The sequence below is a fragment of the Mauremys reevesii genome, linkage group 3 (genome assembly GCF_016161935.1).
Source record: "Mauremys reevesii isolate NIE-2019 linkage group 3, ASM1616193v1, whole genome shotgun sequence".
Lineage (NCBI taxonomy): Eukaryota > Metazoa > Chordata > Testudines > Geoemydidae > Mauremys > Mauremys reevesii.
This window is the reverse complement of record NC_052625.1, coordinates 120016897-120044002: the sequence shown is the minus strand read 5'-3', so window position 1 is coordinate 120044002 and position 27106 is coordinate 120016897. Positions and strand designations below refer to the sequence as shown.

At 44.2% G+C, this 27106-nt stretch overlaps 1 protein-coding gene across 1 annotated transcript in view; it reads right to left on the bottom strand.

Annotated features, from left to right (window-relative positions):
* The window catches only part of MAN1A1 (mannosidase alpha class 1A member 1), a 200450-nt gene that overhangs the window by 89058 nt on the left and 84286 nt on the right, over nt 1–27106 (bottom strand). Inside the window, exon 4 of the mRNA XM_039530521.1 lies at nt 25601–25681. Coding sequence (XP_039386455.1) covers nt 25601–25681 — 81 coding nt within the window. The remainder of the gene's footprint in view (nt 1–25600; nt 25682–27106) is intronic.

Genomic DNA, 27106 nt, shown 5'->3' with positions numbered 1-27106 from the left:
CTGTTTCACAGTGAACATCACTATTCACCTAGCACATGTGATTTCCTACAAGGTTGCATTTTTCATCTTAATAGTGACCGCTTGCAGCTCTGGGTTTACAGATCTCACAGACACATCAGGTCCAGGCATCAGAATTCAGCTTGCATGCGCCATGGTAAGCCACTGTCTCAGTGATTTACCCTCCCAACGCATGGCTAATACCACGCTAGCTCCCTGCTAATCAACAACCTTCCTCCCCACCCACCGGTGACCAAACAGAAAAGATCATCGGCATTTCACTCCTCCTCCCCGCTACGTGCAGGAAAGTGTCTTTTTTAAGCTGCTGCATTCCACGAAACCAGTAGAAAAATGGCCACCCCCCTTACTTAAATTCCTGATTTTTAACCAGGTTATCCTGAACGATATCACTTTGCTGAGGATAACAGAACAAGATAAAGAGCGGATGCTTCTTGAATGCCAGCAGTCCCGGGACCATACGCTGCGATGCTTTGCCACGCAATGATACCTGATTACTTGCTACATGCATGGCATGGTAAAGTGTCCTACCATGGTGGGCGGAACAAGGATGCCTTGCCCAGAAACCTTCTGCAAAGGCTTCTGGAGTACCTACAGGAGCGCTTCATCGAGATGTCCCTGGAGGATTTCCTCTCAATCCCCGGACATGTTAACAAACTTTTCTAAGTAACTATACTGTCTGCAATGCATCCCAAGTCCTCTGGGCAAATCAATCATTAAAAAAGGCTTGCTTAAAAAACACTGTTTGCTATTTGCAAAGGTACACTCACCAGAGCTCCCTTCCAGGGCGTCATTCTCTGGAATAGTTGCTTGTGAGGGCTGGGAGCAGGGTAATTCCGTCAGGGTGATAAAAAGCTCCTGGCTGCTGGGGTTCACGGAGTGCTGTGTGCTCTCTGCGAGGTCTTCCTCTTCTTCTTCCTCTTCATCTTCCCCGTCTGCATAATCCTCAGACATGGCAGAGATTACAACCCCCACCTCGGAATCCACGGTCAGGGGTGGGGTACTTGTGGCGCAGCCCCCTAAAATTGCGTGCAGCTCAGCATAGAAGCGGCATGTTTTTCGACCTGCCCCGGACCTTCCGTTTGCTTCTTTGGTTTTCTGGTAGGCTTGTCTGAGCTCCTTAACTTTCACTCTGCACTGCACTGAGTCCCTGCTATGGCCTTTATCCGTCATCGCCTTAGAAATTCTTTCAAATACTTTTTCATTTCGTCTTTTAGAACGCAGTTCTGTTAGCACTGAATCATCTCCCCATATAGCGATCAGATCCATTACCTCCTGAGCGGTCCATGCTGGGGCTCTTTTTCGATTCTCAGGAGACAGCATTGTTAACTGTGCTGATGAGCTGTGCGTGGTCACCTGTGATGATGAGCTCTCCACACTGTCGAAGCAGGAAATGAATTTCAAAAGTTTGCGGGGCTTTTCCTGTCTACCTGGCCAGTGCATCCGAGTTGAGAATGCTGTCCAGAGCGGTCAGTGGTGCACTGTGGGATAGCTCCCGGAGGCCAATACCGTCGATTGCGGCCACACTAACCCTATTCCGATATGTTAATACCGATATTAGCGCTACTCCTCTCATCGGGCAGGAGTACAGAAACCGATTTAAAGAGCCATTAAAATCGATATAAGGTGCCTCCTAGTGTGGACGGTTGTGGCGTTAAATCGGTTTTACGCTCCTAAAACCGATTTAAACGCCTAGTGTAGACCAGGCCTGAGACACTCCCCTTTCGATGGAACAGGAACAGAAACCAGGTAGTTGGAGATTGGCCCTGGGATACAAAGGGCTGAGGAATTCCTTCATATTATAAAGGTGACCATCCATATAATAGTAAATACTGTTTTCATTCTGTTGCAAAGTCACGCTTCCCAGGGTATAATCTATATATTTCTAAACAAAACACGAGTGACTTGAAACAATTCTTTGCCTTTAAATTTAAAAAGTGGAGGAAACTTGTAACACAATTGATCAGAGGAGCTCATTACTGTTGCATCAGAAAGGTTTGAGGTAAACAGAGACTGGCGGGTCTCATGTAGTGTAGAAACATTGGATCTGAAGTCCGATGCATACACTCCATCTGACTGGTGCCCTCGATTGCCTCCATGAGAGGAATGAGCCCAACAACTTCTATAGAAACTGAGCTTTTGTTTTTAGAAGTTGTGAACAGGTGCATTAAACTTTTGTAAATAGTAGTAGTTGGACACAGGAAAAAATGCAAGACGGCACCTCAAATGTGTTGGTTTCTGCGGGACAACAAATTTCCTCAGTTTGTCTGCCAGTAAGGTGAGGCTTCATGTGTGCACGGGTGTTTCATCAAGTCTGCACTATACTGAAAAGTCTAAAACACACTAGTTCAATATTTCCTTCAAGAAAAGTCAACATTTAAAGCTTACTTTACTGTCATTATGCACAAGATCAATTCTGTTCAAGTTCTTATACAGCACTATCACTGTGGTAGCTGCATACTATTTCCCCCCTTGATGCACATGTATAATTCCACTGAACAGGAGTGGGATTTGTTTATGCATCAAGAAAAAATACAGTACTCCTTTAAAGAGTAACTGTTTCCTTTTCATGTTTCCTTTTCTGTTGAAACATGAAGTGGCAGAAATTGAATATGTACTATTTAAATACAATAGAACCTCACAGTTACAAAGACCAGAGAGTTTACATGCAATCAGGCAGCAGAGACCAAAAAAGCAAATACTGTACAGTACAGTCCTGTGTTAAACGTAAACTACTAAAAAAATAAAGGGAAAGTTTAAAAAAAGATTTGACAAGGTAAGGAAACTGTTTCTGTGCTTGTTTCGTTTAAATTAAGATGGTTAAAAGCAGCATTTTTCTTTTCCATAATAAAGTTTCCAAGCTCTATTAAGTCAGTGTTCAGTTGTAAACTCTTGAAAGAATAACCTTAACATTTTGTTCAGATTTATGAACAATCTCCATTCCCAAGGTGTCATAGGTCTCACCCCCACTTGGAACTGTTGGGTTCCAATGTGGGGACCTGCCTTGGTTTCCCTCTAAACTAAAATCCTAGTTTAGATCTAGTAAAAGCTGCCACCAGTCAGTTTTTAAGTGTCTGACACACTCCCTGTTCCCCCAAGAACTTCCCCTGGGGAACACAGATCCAAACACCTTGAATCTCGCCAGAGAGAGAGAAACAGCCAGTTCCCCTCCCCCCTTCCCTCTCTCCAGCCTGCTCTGGAGAGATTACCCCGAGTCAAATCCTTGACTCAACACAAAGAGGGACTCACCTCCCCCTCCCCTTCCCTTGAATCTCCACAAGAGAAGACCAACCAAGTCCTTAATAGAAAAGAATTTATTAAAGAATAAAAAAGAAAAGTCACTGTCTCTGTAACCAAGATGGAACAATACAGGGTCTAAACTTATCAATCTCTGGAGAGAATTCCCCCTCCCCCTTTCTCAGTAAAAGCAATATCAGCAAACAGGAATAAAGAATTTCCTTTAGCAAACACACAATTGCAAATATAGAAAGCAACTCAAAAGACTAATCCGCCTTTCTAATTAATACTCACTATTAAATAGTAGAAACTACTCCAGGAGAACTTGGAGACATGACTGACCTCTCTTAGATCCAAAGAGAGCTCTCTAACAAAGAACACAGACAAAGGCTTCCCTCCACAGAGATTTGAAATTATGTTGTCTCTGATTGGTTCTCTGGTCAGGTGGTCATCAGGTACTGCATGTTAACCCTTTACAGGTAAAAGAGACCTTAACCATCTGTTTATTTATGACACAAGGTGTTTGTAATTCTGAGGTTACACTGTATATTTCATGTTTAAAGGCTAAAGTTGAAATTGGATTAGGAATTACCAGCTCTTGCTGTGAGCTCCCATACTAGAAACATCATATATTAGTAAGATGACTTATCAGAAGAGGATAATATAGGACAACTGTAATTATACTAAACTTGTTCAGCGTCTATCACTGACAGGTAGCCATTTTAATAAAGAGATCCCCCATCATTTCCCTCTTCCTCCCTCCACCACCTGAGAGATACCACATATCTCCCATTTAGTTTGAAAGAAGAACCGATGATTGAAGCAGTTTCTAGATGTTTTCCTCCATAACTGTTCCACTGAATATGGGACATTTTTTATTTACATTTACAGAGATCAGACCCAATAGTGGAGCTATACAATTATTATGTTTTGGGGTAAAAAATTACAGCAGATTTCAAAATTATTTATTTACATTGTGTTCCTCATAATAGTGCAAGGATTCAAAATTTTAAATGAGATATAGAGGCTAAAGCTTACTCACAAGTGCCCTGTTCTTTGTATACAACAGTAGAAACTGAGACAGATTCAGAACCCAGGATTGTGACTTCATGCACCATGTATCTGTTGATTCAGTTTCAAGGGTGGTTCTAATCCGATCAGTGACTATGGCTAGGTCTACACTAGGCAGGGAGTTGACCTAAGATACACAACTTCAGCTACACAAATAGTATAGCTGAAGTCGGCGTATCTTCGGTCGATTTACCTGGCCATGAGGATGGCGGCGAGTTGACCGCTGCCACTCCCCCATCATGCGGTGGAATTCCAGAGTCGACGGCAGAGTGATCGAGGATTGATTTTATTGCATCTACACTAGACGCGACAGATCAATCACTATCGATCCGGCGGGTAGTGTAGGCATACCCTATGTAAACATTGGCAATTTCTTGCTAACAGACCTGTGCTGTATCTTCAAGTCATAGCCGCTTAGGCAAGTGACAGTAAGTTTTTATACTTTTCTTCTGCTCAGCAAAAATGTTTAGTGAATTCCAATGATGTCCAGGCACTCCATTAAAAGCAATGGCCAGACAGGTGTTACTAAGGGCTACATTCAGCCTGTAAATCCTTTATTGTATATGTCAGAAGAAGTGAAACCAGAGATGGCAGGACTGGCAGTTAGAAAAAAAATCTCTTTGTAATCTGATATAGAAATGACGGAGGCATACATGGACCCCCATGATGCCATTTTTAGAGAGAGTCAATTTTCAGGTGAGAGCAACATTTTAAAGGTTAGTATATTCAGCACATCTTAGAAAACTCTGGCCATCACCTTCATATGACATCTATTACGAGGCACAAAATGACCATGTGTTTTCTCTTGCAGGGTAGGAAAAGGACAGTTACCTGTTCCGTAACTGGTGTTCTTCAAGATGTGTTGCTCAGGTGTATTCCACAGTTGGTGTGCGTGCATGTACACCGGTGCCGGAAGTTTTTCCCTTAGCAGTACCCATTCTGGGGGAGTGCTGCTGCAGCCCCTAGAGTGGTGCCTCTACACCGCACTATAAGAGGAGCTGCGCACTCCCCCCAACCTCGGTTCCTTCTGAATGGACAACTCTGACAGAGGGGAAGGAGGGTGGGATACGGAATACACCTGAGCAACACATCTCGAAGAATGCCAGTTACGGAACAGGTAACTGTCCTTCTTCAAGTGATTGCTCATGTGTATTCCACAGTAGGTGATTCCAAGCTATCCCTGTTGTAGGTGGATAGGAGTTCACGATAGACCAGGATGGAGTAACCGCCCTGCCGAACCCGGCGTCATCCCTAGACTGGGAGACAATCGCTTAATGTGAAGTGAACGTGTGAACTGAGGCCCAAGCGGCCGCTCTACAAATGTCTTGAATAGGGACATGGGCTACGAAGGCAGCTGATGAGGCCTGAGCCCTCGTTGAGTGTACCCTAACGATTAGTGGCGGGGGAACCCCTGCCAGGTCATAGCACGTGCATATACACAAGGTAATCCAGCAAGAAAGACGCTGGGTGGAGATAGCTGAGCGCTTGAGGGGGCTACCTGAGGCAACAAAAAGCTGCGAGGATTTCCGGTATGGTTTCGTCCGATCCAAGTAACATGCCAGCACTCTACGAACATCGAGCGTGTGGAGGCGGCATTCCTCGTTGGAGGAATGGGGCTTAGGACAGAGCACGGGGAGAAAGATGCTCTGGTCCATACGGAAGGTGGAGACCACCTTCGAGAGGAACGCTAGTTGTGAGCGAAGCTGGACGTTATCCCTGTGGAAGACCATATAGGAGGGTTCCCGAGGTCAAGGCCCTGAATTCCGAGACACGGCGGGTAGACATGATTGCTACAAGGAAGGCCACCTTCCATGAGAGGTGAAACCAGGAACACGTGGCCAGGGGTTCAAAGGGAGGACCCGTGAGTCGTGACAAAACCAGGTTCAGGTCCCATTGTGGCACAGGGGGTCTAGCATATGGGAACAAACGGTCAAGACCCTTCAGGAAGTGGGAAGTCAGAGTGGGAGAAGACCGAGTGCCCTTGCACTGGAGGGTGGAAGGCCAATATGGCCGCCAAGTGTACCCTGACTGAGGCGGGTGCCAATCCTTGGATCCTAAGGGACAGGAGGTAGTCCAGGATAAGCTGGAGAGCTGCGGAGGAGAGGGAGACTCCCTGCTCACTCACTCTCTTGGAGAACCTGGACCACTTCGCTATGTATGTACAGTGTATGGACGGCTTCCTACTTTCCAGGAGGACCTGCCTTACCTGCTCCGAACACCTGCCCTCCTCCTCGTCTAGCCACGGAGCAACCACGCTGTCAGGTGGAGCGTGGCTAGATTGGGATGGAGGAGGCAGCCCCCATTCTGGGAGAGGAGGTCTGGGTGAAGCAGCAGCATCCTCGGCGGAGCCACCAAGAGGCAAAGGAGGGTCCTGTACCAGCCTTGGGAGATCCACGCAAGGCCTATGAGGATGACTCTCGCCTTTTCTGCTTTTACCTTTTGCAGGACTTTGTCAATGAGGGGGAACGGTTGGAAAGCGTAAAGGAGCTGGCCTGACCACCACAGAGGAACGCATCGGAGATCATGCCCCTTCTCATCCCTCCCCTGGAGCAGAACCGGGGGCAACACCAGTTCTGGCGGGTTGCAAAGAGGCTGACCTGGGGAACTCCCCCCACTCAGAAAAGCTGGTGAGCAACCTCTGAGTGGAGCAACCACTTATACTGAGAAGATAAGACCCTGCTGAGGCAATCTGCTTGTGTATTGCAGATGCCCTGGGGGTGTGCAGCCTTCAGGGAGATATCGTGGGCTATACAGAACTCCCATAGGCTCAGGGCTTCCCAGCAGAGGGTTAGGGAGCGAGTCCCGCCTTGCCTGTTGATATAGTACATGGCGGCTCTGTTGTCCGTGAGGACCCTGACCAGCCTGACGCTAAGGTGCGTGTGAAAGGCCACGCACGCCAACCGTATCACCCTGAGCTCTCTGACATTTATGTGAAGGGACAAGTCCAGGGTCGACCACGTGCCTTGGGTTTGTATGTTTCCTGTGTGGGCTCCCCAACCCAGGTCCAACGAGTCGGTCACCAGGTCTACAGACGGGCTGGCATCCTGAAAGGGAACCCCTTGCAGCATATTGCTCGGGCAAGACCACCATTGAAGGGAAGTCAGTATCGGGGACGGAACCATGAGAACTTTGTCCAGCCCATCCTGGGCCTGAGAGAATTGGGAGGCTAGCCAGAGTTGGAGGGGCCTCATTTGGAGTCTGGCATGGTGGACCACATATGTACATGCCACCATGTGGCCCAGAATTCGAAGGCACACTCTCACCGTTGTCACCAGGAAAGCCGTGACCGAGGCAATGAGATCTCTCAGGGCCTCAAAACTGTCTAGGAGGAGAGAGACTGTGGCCCTCAAAGAGTTCAGCAGTGCTCCAATGAACTCTATGCACTGAACTGGAACTAAGGTTGATTTGGTCTCATTCACTACTAGGCTGAGACCGGTGCATGTGGAGAGGAGCAGCTCGACGTGGGTCTTTACCTCGGATTGTGAGTTGCCCTTGAGAAGCCAATCGTCCAGGTATGGGAAGATCTGCATCCCCTCCTGCCTGAGGTAGGCTGCTACCACAGCCATACACTTCCTGAAAACCCTGGTTGCAGTGGATAGGCCAAACGGAAGGACCGCAAACTGGTAGTGGTCCAGCCCCACTAGGAAGCAGAGGAAGCACCTGTGTCCCTCGAAAATATGGATGTGGAAGTTCGCGTCCTGGAGGTCCAGGGACGCATACCAGTTCCCCGGGTTCAGGGAGGGGTAAGATGGACCAGGGACACCATGCAGAACTTGGAGCGGTCCAGGAAACTGTTTAGGCCCCGGAGGTCCAGGATGGGCCTGAGGCCCCCTTTGGCCTTCGGGATCAGGAAGTACCAGGAGCAGAACCCTTTGCCCTGGAATTCTACTGGTACACTTTCCACCGCTCCCAGGTGCAGTAAACAGTCCACCTTCTGCCCTAGGAGATGGGCATGCTCCAGGTCCCCCAGGGAAGGCGGGTGGTTTGGAGCAGGTGAGGTGAACTGCAACATGTAGCCCTTGGAAATGGTGCTGAGGACCCACTGGTCCAATGTTATAGGAGACCACACCATGCAGAAAGCAGAAAAACGGTTGCAGAACACCAACTTTCTTAATGGGGGGGTCTCCCTGGAGACGGGCCTGGCGCCCCCCTGCAAATAGTCAAAACCAACTCTTTCCCTGCCTCTTGCCCTTAGAGAGCCCAGGCTGTGGTGTGGAGTGGGACTGTCGCTGAGACCGGCGTTTTTGGTCTCTCAGTCTCTTATATAGGGGCTCGTATCTGCTCCTCGCAGGTTGAGCCGACGGTTGTGGTTTGGCCTTGTCCTTAGCTGGAGGGTCATAGAGGCCCAAGGTCTGCAGGGTGGTACGGGAATCCTTCATCCCATGCAGCCTGACAGCTCTCTGGTCCGCGAAGAGCACTTTCCCATCAAACGGGAGATCTTGCATAAGGGATTGGGCCTCCGTCGACAGTCCAGACAGGAGGAGCCACGACACCCTGCGCATGAAAATCACTGAAGGCATCGAGCGTGCTGCAGTGTCGGCTGCGTCCGACGCCGCTTGCAGGGCCACTTTCGCCGCTGCTGCTCCCTCTTCCACCAGGGCCTTAAAGTCCTTCCTGTCCCGGTCTGGGAGGAGAGGCTCAAACTTAGCCAGAGACTCCCACAAGTTAAAGTTATATCTGCTCAGCAAGGCCTGAGTTGGAAACTTGCCGAGGAATACATTTTTCTACCAAAGGAGTCCAGTCGTCTGGCATTCTTATTTTTGGGAGTAAGTGTGGATTGGCCTTGTCGCTCTCTGTGGTTTACCAACTCTACCACAAGCAAGTTAGGTGCCAGGTGGGAAGAGAGGTACTCATGGTCCTTGGCCGGCACAAAGTACTTCCTTTCAGCTTTCTTGGAGATTGGGACCAAAAAGGTGGGATTTTGCCACAGGGTGCTGGAAATGTTGGCTACACCCTGGTGCAGGGGCAGAGCCATGCGGCCCAGTGCCGAGGGGGACAACACATTAAACAGAGAATCGGAAGGGCCCTCCATTTCCTCGGCCTGCAGCTGGAGGCTAGATGCCACTCGCTTTAGCAGGACTTTGTGTGCCTTAAAGTCCTCCTTAGGGATTGATAGCGGGGGCGCCGTTAAGGTGTTGTCTGGTGCCGGGGAAAGGGCTGGCACAGAGCCGTGGGCCTCGGCCGGTACCGGCGGGTTGAGCCCCAGATCAAAGTCCAGGAGCGGGTCCGCTGACTCGTGGCCCGCCGATCTGTCTCTTAGAGGGGCGGAAGAGGCTGATGGGGCCTGAGATGCTCCGGTGACAGAGCGGGCACCCGCCTGGGCAGCCATCGGTGGCCATGGTGCCCACTGGCACCACTGTCCCTGCCACGGGGCCCCTTGCCACTGACCCAGTTGAGGGCCTGGTGGCGGTAGTTGCCCTGGCTGGGCTGTGCGTGCCGGGGATGGGCGGCTGGGTGCCGAAGTCACTGTCGAGCGCACGGTCCCACGGGAACGGTATGAGCGGCGGTGCCACCTCCCTCGGGACCTGGACCTCGATGCTGAGGACCGGTACACCTGCCCAAAGTGCTACTTTGGTACCCATGATGGTGGCGGGAGCTCCGCTGCCCCAGTGCTGAGTCATTGCGAGGGGAATCCCGAGCGCGACATCTAGTTGAGTGGGAACTGGAAGGAGAACGACGACATCTACCCCATCGAGAACGGTTGCGGTAGTCGTGTCGCGAAGAGAAATGTTCCTGGTGCCTCTCTCGATGCCTGTGCTTGCTGCCAGGCAGCGTAGAGGGTCCTTGAGACTCCCATGCGGGTGGTGACTGGGATGGCCTGGTCGGCATCGAGGGAAGTGAGAGCTGCCGGATGATTGGTTGCTGCGCACTGAACGGTGCTGGGAGCGGCCCTTGGAGCGTGAACTGTGACCCGCAGGAGAGATCTGATGGGCACCCAATGGGGGCTTGCCCCGAGAACGGGGAGCCGTCACCGTCTGCATGCCTGGAACCAGCAGACTCAATGTCTTTCGCAGCCTGCATTGCCTCCGGAGTCGACAGCATCCGTACTGGTGGAGATGTGCGGGCGGACGGCGCCGGGCTGCTCTGCTCAACACAAGTCGGAGGCCTTGAGCTCGGGGGGGACCGTGGGCTGCCCGACATGGGACCAGCCTCCCCTCTTTCCTTGTCTTGGCGCCACTGCAAGGTTTCTTGGAGGGGGAGCAGTGCCAGCTGGTAGAGGGGGCCTCGCTACGCACCGACGATGTGGCGGCGGGTGCTGAGTCCGCCTGGCGTGCCTGAGTTGGGGCCAACGCCGATTCCATGAGAAGAGCACGGAGTCTAATGTCTCTCTCCTTCTTGGTCTGAGGCTTGAATGACCTGCAGATCTTACAAAGTTCGCTGATGTGAGTCTCACCCAAGCAGCGGAGACACTCAGCGTGCGGGTCACTCCTAGGCATAGAATGGCGACAGGAGTCGCACAACTTGAAGCCTGGGGCATAGGGCATGCCCCGAGCCCACTCTAACAACTGAAGTAACAATTCCAGGAACGGTACCACTAAGGCTGAGTAGAAAGGCTGCAGCAGAGCTGGAGCACAAAGTTCCAACTACCATCACTGGCAGCGAGAAGGAACAGGGGTGGGGATGGGGGACGGAGGGGGAGTGCACGGCTCCCCTTATAGCGTGATACATAGGCACCACTCTAGGGGGTCACAGCGGCGCTCCCCCAGTACTGGTACTGCTAAGGGAAAAACTTCTGGCATCGGTGCACGTGGCGAGCATGCACGCCTACTGTGGAATACACGGGAGCAATGACTCAATGAAGAAGGATGGTCATTCTCTCCTGAATGTCTGGTTTCTTAATTACTACTGAGAATTCTTTCAAAGAGGTTGGCTATCACTGGCTAGAGTCCATTTGACTGGTAAAACCTGACATCTAAGACACCACGCCTATTGGCTTTGTCAAAACAAGTCTGACTAATGCTAAGTGCCTGTACCCTTTATTGAATTTAATACAGGGATTGTGAAGTCTTCTGCAGTTTGTGTACACAAATAAATAGAAAGCAATAAGGAAGGGAGTCTAAGTGATCTAACTGAGAGCAACAAGAGATCAAGTTTCTAAACCATGAGGGAGATTCATTATTTCTTTTTGTTAGTGTAAGGATATCACATGTGAGCAATAGTTTTATGACTTGCCCAATAACAAGTTAAAGGAATAGAATAAAAAAGGTAAATAGGTAATTGCCATCTAAATTTTTACTTAGAGTCTGAAATGAATGTATTGATTAAAGTGCAGTGTTGCCAACATGCGGTAAATTTATGAGCAATTCTTAAGTGTGCTCCAAATTCTCTAATTATGTTAAAAACATACCCACTCATCAGTTGAAACCTATAATTTATTTCTGTTAATAAAACCATAACATTCTATTTCTTCTGCAGCTGAAAAATGAGCATTATATTATTTCTGAATGATCCTCACGTTTGGAGGACCAGAAACCATAACTGGAGATGTCTATGAAGAGCCAAAGTATTAGCATGTACAGATACTACGAGTTACCTCTCTCACTTCCCTTCCCCATTCAAAGCAATCTCTTCGCTTCCTCCAGCTGCTCCACAGTTACTTCCAACCCTTTGTCTTGAAATCTTCACCACTACAGGTACACACACTGAGTCACACCACCTACTACCTCCTTTTTGATTAGTTGAAACAGGAGCAATCACTCTACAAATTACAGCAAGAGCACATTAAAAACTGTTTATTCTCTGTGTTAAACAATGGTAGCAATGTCAAAAAACGGTTCTGCATTATGACTTGAACCTTACGTACACTTTTATACTGCAATATGTCTTGTCAGAACTAAAGGAGATGGAAGCAGAGAATTTTAAAGAGATATGCTACCATTCAGGCAAAAGCAAGGGGACAATTAAGGCCCTAGGTTTAGGACAGTACGGTACTACAGCTAGTATTTCATACAAGTCTTCTATAATACTGTACTGTACTAGTAGAAGTATATTCTGAAACACTAAACCTTCATTCATACACCATATTTTCAAGATCAAGCCACAGCATTAATTTTTAACCCATTATTTAAATTACTCTGTTTAAGTGGACAATCATAGCCAGGCTTCATTAAATTTTCCCCTTGTTCATCTCTTGGAGAAAAATGTTTGTTCTGAATGTGCTGGCATGAAAATTAGTTACAAGTAGCTAATTCTAATAGCAAAGTTATTGGCCAAGTGTTCCATCATTTCTGATGACAAAACCATTAAGTCAAGTCAATGTGCGTTTTGGCACCAATTTGTTTTAACTCTTCATTTTAATATCTTTCGACATGAGTGAGTTGCTTCCAACTTCATGGTTATGGTCTTTTTAAAATGTTGGTATGAGCAAGGAGGTATCACACTACCATACTATGTTCTCAGGCTTTGGGAAAATTAGTGAACACATGCTTGGGGCAGCAAAAAACCTAGAGCCAGCCCTCGAGGCAGGTAACTGGTTTCTGCACTTGGATATAAAGGGAAATGGGAGCAACTCTCTGGAAAAAGAAGATCTAGGATAGAGGCTGAGTAATCTTGAGGGAGTTACCCTAGAACAGTGATCCCCAAACTTTTCCTGTCATGCCCCTCCCTTATCCATAATAGAACCTGTCCACACTCCCTCTTCCCTCTGGGAACTGTGGTCAAGAGCTGCGGACAGGAGTGGGACCGCATCTGGGCGCTGTGACGGGGCTGGGGCTGGGGCCGTGGCTGGGGCTGGGGCCAGAGCCAGAGCTGTGGCCAGGGTTGGGAGTGGAGCCGTGGCTGCGAGTCAAGGCCGGGGGTTCAGCTTTGGCCAGGAATGGAGCTACAGCTGGGGCGGGGCCAGTGCAGAGTTAGCGGCAATGCCGGGCTGGGTGTCACTCCTTCTCCGCCCCCAAGGAGGGCTGGCCTGGGCCCCCCGGTACCTCCCTGAATGTTCCTCCATGCCCTCCCCCCATGGGTGCACCCCAGTTTGGGGACCACTGCTCTAAAAGCAGCTAATGTGAGTGAGAACATTTGAGTTCCATATTGGTTTTGTATGTTAATAAGGGGGAAAGGATCCTGGGTTCAGCAGAGTCTTGAACTAGAGAATATACCCTATTAGATTATGATGATATCCAGGATTCATTAATTTGCAAAAATACCTAGCCCTACCTGCAAAATTTAGACAACTGGTCTCTCAAGGGAGGAAACAATTCTAAAGAGACTACTAACAAAACTGAACCATGGTCTTCTGAAAAACCTTGAATACTGCTTCTTTAAGAACATAAGAATAGCCATTTTGGGTCAGACCAATAGTTCATCTAGCCCAGTATCCTGTCTTCTGACCGTGGCAATGCCAGGTGTTTCAGAGAAGTGAAGGGAACAGGCAATCATCAAGTGATCCATCCCCTGTTCTCTACTCCCAGCTTCTGGCAAACAGACACTAAGGAGCATGGTGCTGCATCAGTGATGGACCTATCCTCCAGGAACTAGTTCTTTTTTGAACCCTGCTATAGTTTAGGCCTTCACAACATCCCCTGGAAAAAGAGTTCCATAGGTTGACTGTGCATTGTGTGAATAAATACTTTGTTAGTTTTAAACCTGCTGCCTATTAATTTCATGTAGTGACCCCTAGTTCTTGCATTATGGGAAGGAGTAAATAACATTTCCTTATTTACTTTCTCCACACCATTCATGATTTTATAGATCTCTATCACAGTCACCCCTTTTCCAAGCTGAAAAGTCCCCGTCTTTTTAATCTCTCCTCATACAGAAGTGGTTCCATACTCCTAATCTCTGCACTTTTTCCAATTCCAATATGTATTTTTTGAGATGGGGTGACCAGATCTGCATGCTGCATTCAAGATGGGCATACCACAGATTCATATAAGGGCATTATGATATTTTCTGTCTTTATTCCTTTCCTAATGGTTCCTAACATGCTGTTAGCTTTTTTGACTGCCACTGCACATTGAGTGGATGTTTTCAGAGAATTAGCCACAATAACCCCAAGATCTCTTTCTTGGGTGGTAACAGCTAATTTAGATTCCATCATTTTGAATGTATAACTAGGATTATGTTTTCCAATGTACATTGCTTTGCATTTATCAACATTGTAGTTCATCTGCCATTTTGTTGTCCAGTCACCCACTTTTGTGAGATCCCTTTGCAACCTGCTTTGGATTTAACTATCTTGAGTAATTTTCTATTGCCTCCAAATTTTGCCACCTCACTCTTTAACCCTTTTTCCAGAACATTTATGAATGTTAAATAGGACTGGTCCCTAGGGAACACCACTGTACACCTCTCTCCATTCTGAAAATGGATTGTTTATTTCTACCCTTTCCTCAGCTTGCAAATGCAGCTGACAGACTAATACAGGGGTGGGAAAACTGTGGCCTGTATATGCCAGGCCACTAGACACCACCTAGCCATCCCTACACCAAGCTCAATTAAGTGTTACAGCCCCTACTAGGTGCCACAGGCAAAGAACATGACAGTCAGGTTCACCAATGCCCAAGGCCCCTGCTCAATTAAGTGAAATATACCTTCGTTACCCTTGCAAATGACCTGTACCCCATGCTGGGAAGGTGAAATACCCTTAAGGTCCCTTTTAGTGACATGAAGGAAAATTCCTTCCTCACCCCAAAAGTAGCCTCTACTATAGTTACTAATTATAGTTACTAGAGGGGCCTCTGAACTTAATTAAGAGAGTGTTCCAGTTGGGAAGAACATGAGCGCTGAAGTCCAGCCTTAGAGACTACAAATCCAATGATGCTTTAGGCAAGAGAGAGACAGACTTCTACTTGCAGGGGTTGGAGGGAGAGCTCGTGGTGAGAGCCTGCTGGGGTTTTGACCAAGCAGGGAGTCATGGTGGCTGTTGCTGGGCTTCACTGGAACCTGGGCAGAGACTGTTGCTGTGCCCAAAACTGAGGTGGGCTTGCAGTGAAGGCACCGTGAGTAACCACCACCTTTATTGTTTGGGAAAGTGCTTGCAAGGGGGATAGCAAAAAGACTAAGGGGCTGCTTGAGTCTGATAAGAGACCAAGTGATCTTATCCTCTACCCAGAATCCAGCAATACTGACCCTTCCTTTAAACAACTCCTGTCTTCAGAGGAGGTGTGTAGCTTGGAATGATCTCAAATTAGAATTGCTCTGCTCCTTGTTGCTTTGGCTGGGCTGTTTTCCTGGACAAACGGAGAACTGTCACCAGCTTCAAGATCATCAAGTGCACCCACATGAGTTTAGAACTCAAAATTTAGAGCAGTGCACATTCAAGAGTGGGATAAATGGTGACAGTGTAAATGTAAGGTGGTTAAGTTTCACTTACTACTGCACATTACCTTAATTGATTTATTGAAGTACCCCTACTGATTTAAATTGGTTGCAACATTTTAATTAATCTCAATCTGCCCCACCCCAGGAGAGGAAAAAAAGACAGCCTGTTAAAGAAAAATACTGAAGGGATATTTATTCAGGCTTGAGACAGACCAGAAGCTCTGCTCCAGGCAGTTGCCAAACAGGATTTACATTCTTGTAGCTTCAAGTTTTCCTTTAGATCTATGACCTAGAACTAAGCTGTCAAAGTAGCGATCTTAGAGGGCAGGGACTCTGGAGAACATTGTCAACTAAAGCACTGAACCTAATCGTAGAATAATTTTAGCTCTCATATTTACAGTGAAAACTGACAGGATAGCTTTTGAAAAATACTTGGGCTTGGCAGACTGCAGTTTATCCTTATGATTGTCAGGAACAGCAAATGCTTACTCATTAAGTTTCTTTAAAGGGTAGCTGTTACCCTCACAATTTGGGTGCTTGAAGAGAAAATTAAGGGTAAACCTTAGGTTTAGAAGCAAAATCTCCAGCTCAATGTTTTAACCATAATACTGATTTTGCACTGACAGTTTTAGTGTTGCTTAGACAAAACAAGTGGCATCAATTGCGGTCAGCAAAATATGGTTTATAGACTTCTCTTCTCCTCCTCTCCTCTCCCTCTCCCTCCCATTATTATGGAACTGTTTTCCCAACCCATCCATGCAGGAGAGGTAGACAGAGAGGTGAGGGTTCAAAAACTGATCATCATTGTGATGAGCTGAATTAATGTGTGTCAAAAGGAAAAATAAAAATAATAAACAGAAGAATCTAAAGAAGTTAGCACATGCCTGAATGATTTATATAAGAATCTTCTTCAAACTTGTAGGATTGAGGCTATCAAGGGAACTTACAAGACTATTTAGAGTCTGGGAAAAAGCCTGGTTTTACTTTACTCTTGACTAGGAAGAGTTCTCATTTTTTTTTTTCAAATATTGTAAGTATGTCTAGAGTGTTACATATTTTTCTTATTCCTTCCTGTCATCAAACCTATCCTGAGAATTACCTTGTACTACCCTCCTCAAATGGGTATACCCCTCAGTTTGCTTGTGAGTGGAGGAAACGAAAGAGCAACTTCCTTCACAGCTGATCTGATCTCTGGAAGGCTTGCCATAGTCAGAGCAGAGGAACACTTCTTAGTCCCCCCTTTCAAGTAAGAGATTACTCTTGTTCTCTAAGTCATCAACAAAGAGCAAACACTAGAATACTATTGCTTTTATTTTATAATATGTGCACATAACAGGATAGCATATCTTCTTGTTTCTATTTGTTTTCTGTAGATTGCTCATATTTTAGCCATTTATAGTACTGATCAAATCAAATATTCAACATATAATTAAACTGGAATACAACTAAAATGAAGTTGTATAATTAGCAATAATTTATTGAATAGTGGAACACTTTACAATAAAAATAACAGATTTGCATTTAAGTGATGAGTTCTTTCATCTCATATCTACATTTCATACACAAGTAGTATATTTTGTGACTAACATCACTACATTTACATTCTGATTGTCTGAATGGCTCAGGAGACATATTCCTTTAAAAGCAGAATTTTGTCTATTTTAATATTTTTGATCATCTGAATTTCAGATCATTGGGGTTTAGCAGCACTGGACAAAATAAACCTTTGTACTTGGTTAATTTTGCTGACAGACAATAGCACTAAAATATAAAACTGTCCACAATCATTTTCCTGGGATGTTAACTTATAGCTATGTGAATGCCAAACACAGGTAGTCAGAGAAATTTCAACTCAGCTATAGTCTGCCAGAATATGCAGAGCCAAAACACTTCATGAAATCAGGTTCACTTTACTGGAACTTAGTGTTAGAGAGAAAAAAAACAAAACAAAAAACCAAACAGTGTCAACTATGTTTACATGTCCTGTAGACATTTTCAGAGCAAAACATTCTGATTTTCCATTTTGAAACTTTTCATTTTAAATTTTAAATGTTAAATAAAGTTCTAAAATATAGCCAAAATCAAAACAAAACATTTAATCAACCCAAAGTGATTTTTTTTTCCAGAATTTTCTTTCATGAAGAATTTCTAATTTTCAGTTTTCACTTCCTTTTGGAATGAAACCCATTTTCAAAATTTCAACATTATTCACAAAATTATTCCATCCTCTGCACACATCTCAAACTCCAATTATGAAGGGCAAGCAACTTCCCTTTCTTCTTCGAGTGCTGGTCCCTATGTGTATCCCACTGTGTATGTGACTGATAAGCACTACTTGGTGAGGAGGGTGCAACGTGGCCTAGCTACTTGTAGAGCCATTGTCCCAAAGAATGCATCAGTAGAGGAGGCTTGGACCAAGGTGTGGCATCTTGTGAATGTGTGAATGGAACTCCAGGTTACTGCCTTGCAAATAAGCAAATGTACCCTCTTGAAGTGATGCTACTGAGGCTGCTTCTGCTCCTATAGAGTGAACCCAGATCCTGTGTGGGAGAGGAAGATGTACAAGCTGATAAAGTAGAATACAGCCAGAAATCCAATTGGAAGACCCTCTGGGAGGAAATAACTAGTCCTCAAGCTTTTTCCACTAAGGCAACAAACAACCCAAGTGACTTTCTGACCTGTTTTGTTCTCTGTAGGTAACAAGCAAAAACTCATCTCATGTTGAAGGAATAAAGTTCTATTCGCTGGAGGCTTGGGTCTTTGGGAAGAATACAAGGGAGCTGATAGTTTGGGGGTTTATGGGAAATTCCAAAACTACTGTAGGGGTAAATATTGCATACGGAGGGCCTGCCATTGGGGCCCCCAGTTTATCTATCTGTCTGGCCTAGGCAATGAGGAAAGTAAGTGCTTTGCTTGTCTATGAAGGCTAACAGGGTTGAAAGATGTCTTGACAGGTGTTGAAAGAGTCAATTAAGGTTCCATTGAGGGGTCAGTTTTATTACCAGTGGGAAAGTTCTACTTAAGCCCTCTGAGAACCTGGAGGTGAGTGGGTGAGTAATTACAGGGTAGCTATGCAATGGAGGGAGATGTCGATTGCTGCTAGGTGAACCTGTATCGAGCTAAGGGAAAGAACTGTCATCTTGAGGGTAAGGCGGTAACCCAATATGTCACGGAATATCTGTTGTCACGGGGGAAATATGATGGTGTTGGGCCCCGAGAGGTAACATTTTCTGGTGAGCTCCTTTCTGCTATTAGTAAGAATGGCTTGCAGAGTTGCAGAACAGGAATGTTCTAGATCCAATGCCCATCCAAATAACAAGGTGAGGCAAAGCGCTTCTGGATTGGGATGTCCGACCCTACCGTTGTATTGAGTCAAGAGGTCTGGGCTGACATATGCAGAAGACCTTGGAACCCGAATTGTCTAGGCCATTTGGGCAGGATGACAAGTCAGCTCTGTCCTGTCAAATCTTCCACATTACTTGAGGAAGCAGCAGGATAGGAGGAAACACATGGTTCAAACCATCTATCCAAGGGAGTAGGAGATCATCGCCTCTGGAGACCTAGCCCTGAGCTCTCCTGGACCATGGGTGCAGATCACTTGCCAGGATTATCCAGGTGTCTCTCACTTAATCATTTCCCTAGCATTGCAAGGGTGTTGGGCATTGGTGCACCTTGGTCCTTTCTATTTTCTGCCTGTGGCATGCAATAGTCTAGTCTTCTGTGGGCTGTAATACTTAGGTCTAATTTCAGTTGTTTAATGTGTGGGTGTTGGGTGCTGTTGGTGACCTGTGATATACAGGAGGCCAGACTAGATGATCTGGCTTTTAACTCTATGGAACAGTATGTGCTACATTTCCTGTTTGTCTGGGAGGCGGGATAGGATTCCCCACTGAGTGAAGAAGCTGTATGCCACCATCTGCGAGTGGGAGCTAAAGTACCTGCTGAGGCTGTCCGCCAGTGAATTCTGGGTTCCTGCAAGGTACGCTGCAGACAGGGTGTTGTGGTTCTTGATATACCAATTCTATAAAATGGCCATTTATATGCACAGCAGAATGGATCTCGCTACTTTCTGTTTGTTTAAGCAGATCAGTTGTTATGTTGTCTGACATTATGAGAATGTGCTGAGACTGGATTAATGGTATGAATGCACTGCATGCTTCCCAGATGGCTCTGAATTCCAGGGGATGTGTGTTTCTCCTGATTACCTGGGATGTCCAAGTGCTCTATACTGTGTGACCATCTATGAACCCCTCCCGCCGCCCCAATCTAACAAGAGGTGTCTGGTTATTGTCCTGTCAGGTGGAGGGGGATAGAGTGCCCATACTAGAAGAAAATTCAACATCACTAAAAAGCAGCAGCCAATGATAAAAATCAAAGAGTAAGTCATGGAACAGGTCCTCAAGGAATCAATTCTGAACCACTTAAAGGAGGGGAAAGTGATCAGGAACAGTCAGCATGGATTCACCAAGGGCAAGTCATGCCTGACTAACCTAACTGCCTTCTATGATGAGATAACCGGCTCTGTGGATGAGGGGAAAGCAGTGGATGTGCTATTTCTGGACTTTAGCAAAGCTTTTGATACAGTCTCCCACAGTATTCTTGCCAGCAAGTTAAAGAAGTATGGGATGGATGAATGGACGGTAAGGTGGATAGAAAACTGGCTAGATGGTCGGGCTCAACGGGTAGTGATCAATGGTTCCATGTCTAGTTGGCAGCCGGTATCAAGTGGGGTGCCCCAAGGGTCGGTGCTGGGGCCGGTTTTGTTCAATATCTTCATTAACGATCTGGAGGATGGTGTGGACTGCACCCTTAGCAAGTTTGCAGAGGACACTAAACTGGGAGGAGTGGTTGATACGCTGGAGGGTAGGGATAGGATACAGAGGGACCTAGACAAATTAGAGGATTGGGCCAAAAGAAATATGATGAGGTTCAACAAGGACAAGTGCAGAGTCCTGCACTTAGGATGGAAGAATCCCATGCACTGCTACAGACTAGGGACCGAATGGCTGGGCAGCAGTTCTGCAGAAAAGGACCTAGGGGTTACGGTGGACGAAAAGCTGAATATGAGTCAACAGTGTGCCCTTGTTGCCAAGAAGGCTAATGGCATTTTGGGTTGTATAAGTAGGGGCATTTCCAGCAGATCGAGGGAAGTGATCATTCCCCTCTATTCAGCACTGGTGAGGCCTCATCTGGAGTACTGTGTCCAGTTTTGGGCCCCACACTACAAGAAGGATGTGGATAAATTGGAGACAGTCCAGCGGAGGGCAACAAAAATGATTAGGGGGCTGGAACACATGACTTATGAGGAGAGGCTGAGGGAACTGGGATTGTTTAGCCTGCAGAAGAGAAGAATGAGGGGGGGATTTCATAGCTGCTTTCAACTACCTGAAAGGGGGTTCCAAAGAGGATGGATCTAGACTATTCTCAGTGGTAGAAGATGACAGAACAAGGAGTAATGGTCTCAAGTTGCAGAGGGGGAGGTTTAGGTTGGATATTAGGAAAAACTTTTTCACTAGTAGGGTGGTGAAGCACTGGAATGGGTTACCTAGGGAGGTGGTGGAATCTCCTTCCTTAGAGGTTTTTAAGGTCAGGCTTGACAAAGCCCTGGCTGGGATGATTTAGTTGGGTTTGGTCCTGCTTTGAGCAGGGGGTTGGACTAGATGACCTCCTGAGGTCCCTTCCAACCCTGAGATTCTATGATTCTAAGTCAAAGAACTGCCTTCCCTTCTGGACAGCTCTCATTTTTCTAATATCCATGTATAGTTATCAATGACAAGAGCTTGAGAGGGAAGCTATCATGTTTATTGACAACAGCACCACAGTTCTTCCAGGTTTACTTGGGATTGCAGTGCTGCAGAGCAGCAGCAGAACAGCTCTTGTGGGGATTCCAGTTAGCCACTCAGTTGCTGGTTACTGTTAGCAGATCAAGAGCTTGACTCTAAAAAGTTGTTTAAAACTAATTTTGTTCATAAGACTAGACAGGAGTTTGTTGTGTTCCCACCAGCAGAAAACAGAGAGTGGGGACAGGGAGAAGGTATGGTGAGGCATGCTCAGGAAGCTTCCCCTCCAACAAAACCTCTTTTATGGGTGCAGCATATGGTGGTCATCACATGGCAGCTGACACCATCCCCCCTCACTAGCTGTCCTCCCAAGACAATAATGAAGAGAGCATAGTGGTAGTCAAGAACCGGAATCATAGTCAGTCATACTGTTAACAGACTTAGTCATTTTAATTCCTTTAGCAATTAAGCAAAATTTAGCATGAAACTTGGCCCACTATTATAAGCTATACTGACCATGCCATAAGAAGAACTGAAGATAAAATAATACAGTTCATATACAGTTAGACAATGGATGTAAGAGTGGTCAAACTAAAGAGGAAAATCAGTATTAGTGGCACCCTCAAGGAAAGCAAAACAAAACTCCCAAAGATTTTTTATTACTTCCAAACAAATTATGATTCCTCTCTCCCATCTCCAAGTCAACTTTATCCCTAATTCCTCCCTCATAAATGAACTCCATTAATCCATAGCAAATCTGATAGATAAATAGCAAGGAAACAGTCTTCAGTTACATACACAATATTTTGTAGTAATCCAGTCACATAACAAAAGAAAAGAGCTTAAAATCTAAGACTTCTTTTCAAATTATGTTGTCAATAAATACTTGAAGTTCTCTTAACACTGATGAAAAGTTTAGCTCGTCTTAGTCATGTTTGACATTTCTTGTGTGTCTCTCTATTTTAAGACTAACATTTAAATCCACATACAAACTTAACTCTTGGCTTCAAATCTAATTGTTTTAATACTTGTATATCATTCATGGTAGCCTGAGTAAATCCAGTAACAAAATTTTTTGTTCAGTGGGTTTTCATGTAATTACAGCAACAAGATGTGTGAAATATGCCACGTAAAGACTTGGCTATCAGACAACCAAACTACTCAATGTCTATCACATTTTAAAAATGAGCTACATTAGTGATTTTATTTGAATGAATTTTAGTGCAAGCAAGATGTTTTAGAATCTACTCAATGTGTTACAATATTGCTTGTTAATTATGATTAAACTTAAATTTACAAATAATCATGGGACATGCAATATGTTGCAATTTTAGATTAACCATGGACATTTAATTCCAAAGCTATTATAACTTTATTATGTAACTTCGTTTTACATAACAAAAGCTGCCTTTAATTACAGTACTAAAAAAAACAACACATCAACATTACCCTTCTCATAGGCAATCTGATTATGACTAGGAAGAGCCAAGGATCTGATCTTCCAAACTTTACTCACACAAGCTATTCTGATGACTTACAAAGGTTTACTCATATGAGTAAGGGTCACAGAGGTATTACAAAGATTATTCTGAACTGTGGCTGAAGATATTAAAAACACAATACAGAAATATTCAATGAAGGATATGGTTAAAATTTTCCTTCCCAAGTAATCAATTACCATAAATGTATCATTTAAACATAAAGACTATTTCCCCAAAATCTTTTTAGACAGAACATGTCATTATTAATTATATTATATTAAAGCTTGTCATGTCCAGCTTTTTAATCATCATTTCCAGAGAGTTTACCTTCATTAGAAAACTACATAATTTGTAGCTCACTGTTTCTGAAATGTAAGTGTCTTTTTAAAGATGCCTACCAGAAATATGTTAAGATACTGAACTTAAACCATTACTACAAATACTAGTTTGATAAAAGGAGGGGAGGGGTTTAAGTCTAACTTGAGTATCAGGGTTGTTACAAATTTGGTCTGACAACACTGGTAGAGCAATTTAGGAGTGCATATGTAGCACTTCCCTTGCCATAAGCTGGGTCCAGGCATAACTAAAGCCACGAAAAACAATCATGGGGCATATAGAAAAAAAAATTAAAGAAAAAAAATTTAAGTGTGTTCTAAAAAACCAAACATATCTTCAAAGCAGTTCACAAGTTATATCTTGTAACAAGACAGGTAAATGACCACTGTACTTTAAAATAAGTTCTAATACTTAGCCTCGAGAGAGAGTGAGGAGTGTCTGTATTGAAACATCATAAATTGTTTGCCAGTTGCTTAATTAACCAACTTATCTGCTGCTGGGGAAAAAAGTCCACCTAACTGGGCAAGAGAATTACCACCAAAACCATTTTTTCCTATTAATTTTAGGCATTTTTTGTCAAGAGGGAAAAAATTCCTACACTTTGAAATGTTTGATTTAAAAAGGTGTTTCAAATACAGACTTAAGCTTCAACAGTGGCCATGTATAAATTATGATCAAGAACCCAAGCAGCCACAGCATGGGACCCAAAATGTAGCTACCTGACAACTACAGGGACAACCATATATTCATTTCAGAAAATCAACAAGAATGAGACCATGAAGTCCAAAAATGTTCATTTCTAATACAGGAAAAAAGGACCAACATCCCAAAGACTTTCAGATGAACTAACGTAAGCTCTTTCCAGTCTACATTTTAGAGATATGCAGCTACCCCAGGACATAATTCTAGAGAGTAGTTCAGAGAACTCAAGTAGCTGAATTTGAAGTAGAAAATTATCTATTAATGCAAAATCAAAATATTTCTAAATGAGAATGGAAAATAAGCCAAAAGTTTTTCTTTGGAGTGTGCCAACAGAAACTGTTTTCTTTAAACTAGACAACTGTTTAGAGAATTCATCATCTCACACTTGTCAATCCAGAATTGTCTGACAAAAATAATAATACTGGTTAGTATACTGGTAAGTAATTTCTAGAGGAATGTAAGTACTAGAACAGAATACTGTATCCATGTTAAGTAGTGTGTGTTTATACATAATTGTACAAGATCATTAATTTTCTCTGTATATGTTTATATGTTGATGGTTTAGAATAGACCTAATAACTGACAGGTCAAATATTTCTTGGCAGTTAATGACCACTAAGGTGGTTAGTTCCAGCCTCTGGGATTTTCTATCAATAATAATGTTGAATTTGGAACAATGTATCTATGCGAGAGTATAAACTGCTTCAGAGAACTTGAACGGGAGTTTGAACATGGAACCTTTTGAATTTTAACTATAAACCCAACGCCTTCTGCGTAATTGCCACTGTGAAGAGCATCATGAGGAGTGCTTGCTTGGGTTTGCTCAAGAAAAACAGGCATCATAACATTGCCAAGGAAGTCAAGAAGTCAAGCAGCTATCAAGGCTTCAGCAATCGTTGCCAGCATGCTCTTCACTGGAAACTACTGCTAGGAGGGCTACTGCCTTTGTGGTCCCTGAGGCCTCCAGACTAGCTATGAGAAACAAGTTAAGATCGACACCACTGTCTGTTTGAGATTAGAGGACAAATTCCAGCTCTTCTTCCTCCACATCTATACAACTGAGGATCAGGACAAGAGTTAAAAACTACACAACGATCATCTTCATTCTCTTCCTGCAGCTGGCCAGAATACCACAGGGAGCCTACTCTCCCAAATTTCATACCAACTCACCTAAGACCTCTGAGCAGTGGTATTTTTAGGGGTCTCCTTTGGCGTCTATATGCCAGTTATTCATTCCGTTCCCCCTCCAATCATATCAATAGTTTCTCCAGTCATATCTTTAAACTGCAGTTTTGCTAACACTTAGATGAATAATTAGTCCTGTCAGAGTTGTAAATTGTGCGAGTGGATAACAACACACTCCGAACTGGCCTGTGAGAAGCATGTCATCCAAACCCACCTCCAGCAGCATCAGCAAACTTCACTACTCTGTACTTGAATGTAACACCTCTCATATACATTTCATCACAGTTTTACAATTGAGATATTTTTTCCATTCATTAGATTTATACAAAACAATAACCTTGGGAGTGATGGGGAGCACACATCTTCAACAGGCTGACTTTCAGATTGGACCCAGTGAGCATTTTCAAAAACCATGGCAACAAACAAAACAGACATTTAAATTCAACACTGAGAATGGAGAGAAAATAATACATTATCCAATTCTAATCACCTGGATGATTGGAAGTTTAAATTGACAATGCAGATAGATAATCTTACCTCTTCTCCAGAAAGATAATATGCTGAAAGCAGCCCACCAACAAAACGGATGTTCACTTCAAAAACTGAAATTTCTGCATTCTAGGGATATAAATACATGTAGTTAGAGTTTGAACCTCAGTTTTATATATGAAAAAAATCCAGTGTTAGTTTCATAAGGACACAATGATATGCTAATGCATGCTATATATAATGTATTCACAATTTCAATTATAGCAGAAGAAATATCTTAAGTTCACCATCCTTCACCTTACTTTGTGGGTGTTAAACTCCATTAATACCAAATGTCAGCACGCAGAAGAGGGAAACAAATGATTCTAAGCATAACACTGCTAGTTTTTCTTCCTCACTTTAAAGATGCTGTACACAACTCTAGCACTGACTAGCTCTGATCCCCCTGCAATTGTGTCTAAAGTGCCCCATGTCTTGGTATGCTTAGCCTCTAGTATTCTTCTCCTACAAGTGACTCAGTACCTGCACACAGAATGCGCTCCCAGATCAAATATGTTTTTGTTAGACTTCCATCTTGACCAAGGTTTGCTCCCTCAATCTAACAGATTGCTTAAAAGAGAAATTACATTGAGTACATGTATTAATTATAAAAATGGAATAATAAAAGCACAATCTTTTACGTTTCTAATGTTAGTTCTTCTCCAGATGCTCTTGGTCCAATGTGTTTTTACATATCAATATTATATAAAAGCTTTTATGGACCATGAAGTTGCTTTAACAAGGAAAATTTCCAATGGATTCTTCATGTCTGCTCCTCTGAAGTGTATGACAACCTACATAATTTGACAATGTCATTTCAATGAGAGAGATATAGAATTTCTAAATACTGATCATTTAAAAGTTACTTAACCTAGTGCCTGATTGCTCTCAAAATATTCTGTTCAAACGTTGCCTTCATTTTGCAGAACTGAACTTAGCTGACACTTCAGTTAAAAATGCCAGAGAGGTTAGCACATTAGTACTAATGATTCTGTCAGACATTCAGATAACACAAGGACACCTTAAGTGAGTTTGTATTATAGATGAAAGACCTGAATTTTGGGGTAGGGGCCAAGGAGTGCAATGGCACAAGAGTGGCTGTAAATTGCTAGAGTGGTTAAAAACTACTATGAAGTTAGTGAGTTTGCCAATTAGCAAGAATCATATTTTTGTAGTGCTATTAGCATATAAAGAATTGGCTGTAGAATAAATAGGCTGTGCTACACAAACATATGCAGCTTCTAAAAGACTAAAAGACTGCATAAACAATACAGAACTAAAATCAGTGACATATGAACATAAAAGATGGAATGCTTCATGGTATAGAATAGGTTTAAGAGGTTATTTGGGAGGTTGTTCCAAAATTATAATGTTATGTGAAAGAAAAGCCAAAGTCAGCCTAAAGTCCTGCCAATCTTCTGGATATAAGAGACTACTTTTTCCAGTATCCTTCCCTTTGCCCATTCTTATGTTTAAGAATTAGGACATATAGAGATGTAGAGTGGATTATGCAGT